Source organism: Phyllostomus hastatus, unplaced genomic scaffold (genome assembly GCF_019186645.2).
Source record: "Phyllostomus hastatus isolate PE091 unplaced genomic scaffold, TTU_PhHast_1.1 phas_scaffold_501, whole genome shotgun sequence".
Lineage (NCBI taxonomy): Eukaryota > Metazoa > Chordata > Mammalia > Chiroptera > Phyllostomidae > Phyllostomus > Phyllostomus hastatus.
Genome location: NW_025334033.1, coordinates 36685699 through 36693826, shown reverse-complemented (window position 1 = coordinate 36693826; position 8128 = coordinate 36685699). Strand labels below are relative to the sequence as shown.

General features: G+C 44.0%; 1 protein-coding gene across 1 annotated transcript in view; it reads left to right on the top strand.

Annotated features, from left to right (window-relative positions):
* The first annotated feature begins 1808 nt into the window (after positions 1-1808).
* Positions 1809-8128, top strand: part of ATG14 (autophagy related 14) — a 34127-nt gene continuing 27807 nt past the window's right edge. The window contains exon 1 of the mRNA XM_045823113.1: positions 1809-2030. Within this exon, the coding sequence (XP_045679069.1) occupies positions 1810-2030 (221 nt within the window). The 5' untranslated portion in view covers position 1809. The remainder of the gene's footprint in view (positions 2031-8128) is intronic.

Genomic DNA, 8128 nt, shown 5'->3' with positions numbered 1-8128 from the left:
AACCATGCCTATGAAGAAAAGTTCATATTTAAAATTACTTATATATTATTTTTAAAACTGAACAAGTAAACTTATTTCAGAATGTGAGAGATTTAGGGCCTTGCTAGAATGATTTTGTAGCATCATTAAAATTTAACATTCTGCTCTTGTTAAAGATGTAGTGCATAAAGTGTCCCCTGAAAATGCATAGTGCTATATAGAAATTGCAAATAACTGCATAACATAGGTACTATCTGTAATATCTAGGACAGAAATTAATGTGTCTGCTTTTTGTCTTTTAAAATACTTAATTAGATGACCCCAACTATTAGGTACAGGCACTGTGAAGGGTCCTGTCAGAATACAAATGAACTATGAAAGTCTGAAACCTTAATAAAATTTTTTTAAATGATCAGAAAAAGTTATTTCTCTCACATAACAATAAATCTTAAAACTTTTAGGAACCATCCAGGTTTAGTGTAAGCTGGAAGCTTTAGTGTAAGCTGGAAGTAGGTGAGCCAAAATAAAAATTCCCCGTATTTTAAAACAGTATGGGGAATTTTTGCTTTTTGTGTGCCTTTATAATCCTATGTAATTGTATTAAAACAGACCAGATAAGACTAAGGGGATGGAGCAAAGGTTTTAGATTCAAGACCTAATTAGTCTGTGGAATCATCAGCATTTTACCGAGATGTGGAGGTTAACAAGGAGGGATGAAGCTGACCGACTTGCGACCCCAAGTGGTAGTGATTATGTCTTTCACCAAGAGGAGGAAACATTTGTGAGAAGGGAGAGTTCTGTTTCCAACATGCTGAGCTTATGGTGACCACAGTACATCACTTGATGCCTAGCAGGCAGTTATGAATCTTTAGGTATGAAACCTGGGAGAAAAGTCCCTGCTAGAGATAGAATTTTGGGCAGCAGTCATCAATTGACAGCCTACCAAAACAATCTTTGAAAATCACTGGTGTAAGTAATTTGACCTATAAGCCCACTTTTCTTTTTCCCTTCTGTGGGTTAGAGGTATATTCAAACACTGATTACTCTGACAAAAACTTTTGACCCACCCTATTTTACCCCTCCCTGAAAAAGAAACTGGGAGTGGAATCCTATCTAGGTTAAATCCTATCGAGTTCAAATTCTTCCTCAGTGTGGGCCCCAGAGTAGCTGGGGGTGGGAGGGGAGAGCAGAATGTTGCTCAGTACCTTAATTAAAATTCTCTTTTCAGAAAGATACAAAATTGATTTCCACATTCAGTAGTATAGTTGTTCCCACTGGTTAGCTATTAAAGTATTATTAGATTACTAGTCAACGTATTTGCTCAGGAATTCTCACGACCTTGGTTAGGTAGGTACTTCTCTAACAGGTGAAAACACAGGCCAAGACAGGTTAGGAATTTGCCCCAAATCACGCAGATGTTAAGGAAGTAGGTGAGCCAAAATTAAACCTCATCCCAAGACCCAGCTGTAGTTCTAACCAAATTTTAAAGCATCCATAAGAGAATAAAAGTCCCTTCTTTTGTTCCCAATACATTAGCCCGGAATCCTTGGGGCACAAATTAGAGGCGTTAACCTGTAGCCTTGGCGTGACCCAGAAGGGATGGCATTTTGTTTGGTTGACTGGCCTCTCTAACAAGCTTCGGCTTGGGGACCCGCTGCCCCTCCGCGGACAGGTAAAGCAACACCGCCGCCCGCCCAAGCTGAGGCGGCCCACCAGGTCCCGCTGACCCCCGCGCGAGCCCCCGCCGCCTCCCCAAGCCCCTCCTCCTCGCCCAGGATGCATCTGGTTGAAAACAAAATCCCACGTGACTGACTCTGCTCTCAGGCTATCATGGCGTCTCCCAGTGGGAAGGGAGCCCGAGCGCCGGAGGCTCCTGGTTGCGGGCCTCGGCCGCTCGCCGCAGACCTGGTGGACTCGGTAGACGACGCGGAGGGGCTGTACGTGGCGGTCGAGCGCTGTCCGCTGTGCAACACCACCCGCCGCCGGCTGACCTGCGCCAAGTGCGTTCAGAACGGCGATTTCGTCTACTTCGACGGCCGCGACCGTGAGAGGTACGGGGGCCGCCACGGCCCTATTGTTTCTTCCCGGGGTGTCTCCTCCGGCTCCGCGCTGGAGACTGGAGGCTCGAGCTTGGAGGTCGAGGCCCAGGTGTGGACCGCGGAATCCCGCGAGAGGAGGTGGAGACAGCGTAGCTAATGTGCTTCCAGGGAACAGGGTCGGAGTTGGGGGCCAGATTAAGTTGCCATTTCCCCATAACCCCCTCGAGAAGATTCTGACCCCACCGTGCTCCTGGGTACTAGTGAAATTGGATAGATGGTGATTCTAGACAAGTTTCCCCCTCTTTCCGCCGTAGAGTTGGATTCTCGACACTTTGCTGCACTCCCATTCAAGGCTTGGTTTAACCTTTCTCTGTCATCGAAATCACATTCATTCTCTAGAAGAGAGACCAGAAGGGAATCAAGAGGGACTCGAGCCCTGGAGCCCTGTGCCACAGCTGGATCTTGTTATCAGACTTGCTTACTCTGTGTGAACTGGGACGAGCTAGTTCCCTGACTTTTTTTTGGATGCTAAGGAGTTTGGGGATGCCTTCTGGCTTTGTTTTCAACTCCAGACTAGGAGCTGTAAGCCCTTAGTTAAGAGAATTGAATTTACGAACCTGTTTCGGCCTTGTTTGGAAATCAAAATAGAACTATAAGTCCATGGTTAAGGTAATTGAAGAGTTAGTGTGTTAAATTGAAGGGTCTCTCTCTCTCCTAATTTTTGTTTCAATAACTTAGCGTCAATAATAGTAAGATAGCTAACTTTTTGATCGCAAAAGTTCAGGTATTAATTCACTTACAATAACCCAATAAATTATTATCCCCAATCTATTGCTGAGGAAACTACTCAGTGAGTGCCTTTCCCTAGGTCACAGACATAAGTGTAGAGACAGAATTAAGATCCAGTCATACTGAACCCGTATACAATGCAGTTACTTAACCACTGGTTTGTACAACCTCTGTATTTGGAAATGTTTTGAGTTCCTAGCATTCGTCTAATTATGAATGGATTTCGTTTCTTTTTTTCTCTTTTGAGATTTGTAGGATATAATCGTTTCGTTGTGTCTCATTGATGCACTCGATGACTTTAGAAAGTTGTAAGTGGTAGCTTTAAAAATTAAACCCGTCTTTTTTTTTTTTTTTTTTTCATTTAAAGAATACTAGGTATGAGATGGGAATGTCTAACTGATGGAGGTTTTCAGGTGTTCAGTTCTGGACCCTCTATCTGTGTTTTCCCACTTCCGTTCTCTTGACTTAAATAGCATCTGTATGCTGAAGAGTGCCACACTGTATCTCCAACCCAGACCTCTCTGGAGTCTAGAAAAAAGCTGTCTGCTCAACATATGTATTTAAATTTGTAATAAGTATCTCTGTCTTGGCAAACTGAACTTACTATTTTGCATCATACATCTGTTCCTCACATGCTCACATGCCAACCCAGTAAATGGTAACCTCGTTCTTTGGTAAAGTAAAAAAAAACTACCAGTCTTCCTTGACAACTCTCTTAAAGTCACCCTAACTAAAACAAATTCTGTCCACTCTTCAAAGCCTAAGTCCTTTTCATCACCTACTGGGCCGATCCAACCAAAGAAATATTACCTTTTGAGCCCTTGCTTCCACCTTTGCTCCCTCATACTGTTATTTCCATATTGCAACCAGAGTAACACCACCATTCCTCTTTGAAATCTTTCATGGGCTTCCCAAAAGATTTTGCCAAAAAGTAAAAAAGCCAAAGTTGTTAACCAGAGTTCTGTATTGCCTGTTCTCTGATCTGTTAAATAACAGTAGTTATTTACTTACTCTGCTGTACCACCCTGGCCTCTGTGCCAGTCCTCCAATGGACCAGGAACACTTCTGCTTCATGGCGTTGCAGTCTTGTTCGGACTGCCAGAAGCTCTTCTCCTAGAAATCTTCAGGGCTGCCTCCTTTGTTTCCTTTAGGCTTCTGCTCATTTATTAAAGAAACTCTTTTTGACCGTTAGAAATAGTGACCTCCTTTCTAAGTTACCTGCTTTATTGTATTCCATAGCACTCATCACCATCTATGACTTACATATTAATATGTCTAACTGCCTTCCACTCCAGCGATGTAAGTTCTATGAGGGCAAGACTTTTATCAGTTTTGTACTCTGCTGTATCTTCACATAGTAGATGCTTATACATTTTGTTGAATGATTAAATGAATCTATCCCTCCTTCCCAAACTTAGCCTGGTTCTGAGTCATTTCATTTTTTATTCATTGTGATCCCTCTGTTACTAAGGAGTTTACTTTAGACTTTCCTCTTCTCTTATTCCATGGGATCCAAATCATAGGCGAGTCTAATTTGATTTGCTTCAAAATAGATCTTGAAACTACTTTTAGTCCAGACTGCCATCCTTTCTCTCCTGGCTACTTTCTTGGTTCCTTTTTTTTTTTATTATGATTTATTGATTATGCTATTACAGCTGTCCCCCTTGGGCTCCTCCACCCAGTACCCCCTATTTCCTCAGCAGTTGCTCTACCATTGTTAATGCCCATGGGTCAGGTGTGTAAGTTCTTTGGCTACTCCATTTCCTATACTGTACTTAACATCCCCACAGCTATTATGTAACTACCTATTTGTACTTCTTAATCCCCTCACCTTCGCCCCTTCTACCCCTCCCCTTTCCTATGTGGCAACTATCTGGTAACTAATTTTTCTCTTGCTGCTTTTAAGAGTCTCTTTATCTTAAACCTTTGGCCTATTAAATATGATGTGTTTTGGAGTGAGCCTCTTTGCATCCATCATAATTGGGACTCTGTGCTTCTTGAACTTGCATGTCTATTTCCTTCACCAAATTAGGGAAGATTTCTTTCACTGTTTTTGCAGATGGATTTCCAATTTCTTGCTCTTTCTCTTTTCCTTCTGGCATCCCTATGATACGAATGTTGTAATGCTTGAAATTGTCCCAGAGGCTTTTTAGACTATCCTCATTTTCTTGGAATCTTTTTTCTTCTTGTTTTGCATGGTTGTTTTTTTGCTTCCTTATGTTCCAGATCATTGATTTGATTCTCAGCTTCATCTACTCCACTGTTGTTTCCCTGTAAATTGTTCTTTATTTCAATTAGTGTATCCTTCATTTCTGACTGGATCTTTTTTTGTGCTGCTGAGGTCCTCACAAAGTTCCTTGAGCATTCTTATAACCAGTGTTTTGAACCCTCCCTCTGATAGATTGCTTATCTCCATTTCGTTTACCTCTTCTTCTGGAGTTCTGATCTGTTCTTTCATTTGGGCCATGTTTCTTTGCTCATTTTGGCACCCCCCTTATGTTTTTTGGTTGTTGTTGTTGGGTTTTTTTCCCAATGTATTAGGTAGAGCTGCTTTGACTCCATGTCTTCGTGGTGTGGTCTAGTGCAGTAGGTGTCCTGTAGGATCCAGTGGCATAGCCTCCCCTATCATCCAAGCTGGGTACTCAAGGTGCACCCTTCATGTGGGCTGAGTACTCCCTTCTCTTGTAGTCGAGCTTTGGTTGCTGTTGGCAGGTCAATGGGAGAGATTTACCCAGGCCACTCAGCTGCAAGGATTGGCAGTGACCACTGACAACTGACCTCTGCCCTCTGTGGAGGATCAGCTGTGTAGGGGCTGAGTGGTGGTGTTCCAACATGGTCTGTAGATGTCCACTAGGTGTGCTGGCCCCGGGGTTTCCCAGGTGGTGCAGGCTAAGATCAGCTCCCAACTGTGTTTTGCCTAGGATGCCCTGTTTGAGCTATAAAGCAGTCTGAGATGGCTGCTACTCGTGCTGGGCTTGGAGATTCCCAAGTAAAGCCAAGCTGTGACTCTAATCTGGCTGCCTCTGGGGCTCACTTAGGCCAGCTGTTACTAGTTTGATAGGATTTAGGAGCCAAGACCAGCCATTCTTATGGAAAAGCAGCTTGAGTGGACCTGTAAGTTGGGTGGGGCAGAGCCTCTGGGTATCTCCAAGGTGGATCACACAGTGTTAGCCAGGTTGATGGAGTCTCAGAAATGGCTACAGCCTGCCAGCTCTGTGGGGAGAGGGTTTAGCAAAGGGACAATGGCCTCTGCTCGACTTGATGCCAGACTTCAGTTTCTCCCTGTATACCACTGGTGTCTTTCAAGCTGCTACTGTGGGGCTGGAGCTCAGAGGGAGTGAGTCTGAGTAGGTGTGTGGGGGGGCTTCTTTAAGAGGAACTCTTGGGGTCCTGCAGTTTCTTTCACTGACTCAAGCTGTGACTCCCTGCTGGTTTTTGCAGCCAGAAGTTGTGGAGACTTACCTTCCTAGCACTGGAATCCTAGTCTGGGGGACCTGGTGTGGGGCTGGGACTCCTTGTTCCCAAGATATTCCTCTTGGATTTTTACCCACCACACGTGGGTAGAGGACCAGCCCATTCCATGTCTGTGCCCCTCCTACCAGTCTGGATGGAAGTAGTTTCTTTAATTCTGTAGTTGTCAGACTTATATTAAGTTCAATTTCTGACATTCCTGAGTGATGGTTCTATATTTTAGTTGTAATTTTGATGTGGTTGTACAAAGAGGCGAGCCATGTCTGCCTATGCTGCCATCTTGACTGGAAGCCTCCCCTGCTTTTTTTAAACCCATACAACTCCTCCCCACCCTTCCTCTGGCCTCCACACAGCAGCCACTGTAGAAATGTAAATCAGATAATGTTATTGTTTTGCTTAAATCTTTTAATGATTTTACACTGCACTTAAAATTCAAAATTTAATTAATAAAAAAAATAAATTGAAGCTCCTTACTATGGCATATAAAGTTATATGTGACTTAGCCAGTGCTTACCTTCTAACTTTGGCTATAAGGTTGAGTTAAAAATGTAGGCTTTGAATTCATACTGCATTCAATTGAATCCAAGCTCCACTACTTGCTCTGTGGTTTTGAACAAGTTTGTTACTTTGCCTGTGCTTGCTTATTTCATTTTGAAAATGGCAGGGTATCTAACCTCATAGGTATCTGGTAGTGATTGCATAAGAGCACACATTAAAGTCCTTAGAATGATGTCTAGCATATATTAACTACTCAAAAATAACTCATTGCCATGCATTCTCCCTCATACTCATTCACTGCTTCATAGTCAGGGCCTCTTCAAATCCTCAAACACATGAAACTTTCCTACCACTGCACTTTTCTCTTTTCTGTTCCCTCTGCTGGAACACTGTACCTCCTGACTGGCATCTTGTCTTTCTGTCTTAACTTAAATGACTTCTTTAGCTAGGCTTTCCGTGACCTTCACTAAGGTAGGCTCACACTCCCGCCCTCTGTTGCGCGTGGGTCACCGGCCAGCAGTGACCACGGAACGCTGTGGATGGCTCAACGATAAACACGCGAGAAAAAACACACATGCACAGAGACAAACTAGTTTCTGTGGGGAAGTAGGGACGGAATGGCCACTCCCCCTAGTGGGGAGCGCGCTGATTTACCGTCCATACCTGCTTTTATTAGGCTCATTCTGCATAATAATTCAGGTAAAGTACAGTACTCATTAGGGGGAAGTAAGGAACTATAGAAAACAAAGAACTCTGCCGGTCTATTGAGTTGGGGGTCAAAGAGCTGTAAGACTGAGGAACAAAACTAACTTCCTCCTAAGACCCTTTTCATTCAACTGAGAGCATTCTAAACAAAGAAGGTTTCACAGTAATTTACATATTCTTTCTTAGGCCTGATCACCTGGGGAATCCGCACTTTTCAGTACAGAGCTGCACCACCCTGTCATTGTTTCAGGCTTAGGTGGAGCACGGGAACTAAGGCAACTGGGAGACAAGGAGGTTTTTTCCCAGATGCTGAGAACTCAGGCTATGTCAAAGCCGAGGAGCGAGGGTCTATCACCCCCTTTTGCTGCAGCCCCCCAAGTCCTTCTTTTGGGGGGCCTCCCAAAGTGATCGTGCCTGTCTTAGGTCGTTCCCCCTGTGGGGAATCTTACCCGTCTTTGGCTAACCGACCAAGCTTTTTAGGGTTCAGTCATGAATAAAGTAGCAGAAGCAGCATTCCTGCCAGGAAGATAAGCTTTTGTCTCCTTGCTGGCTTACGGTTCCAAGGGCGTTCCCTCAGCCTTAGCCTAGGCGGGGGTTTCAGCTTCTGATACCAGTCAGGGCGGTTCCCAACAGCCCTCCCCCCAGTA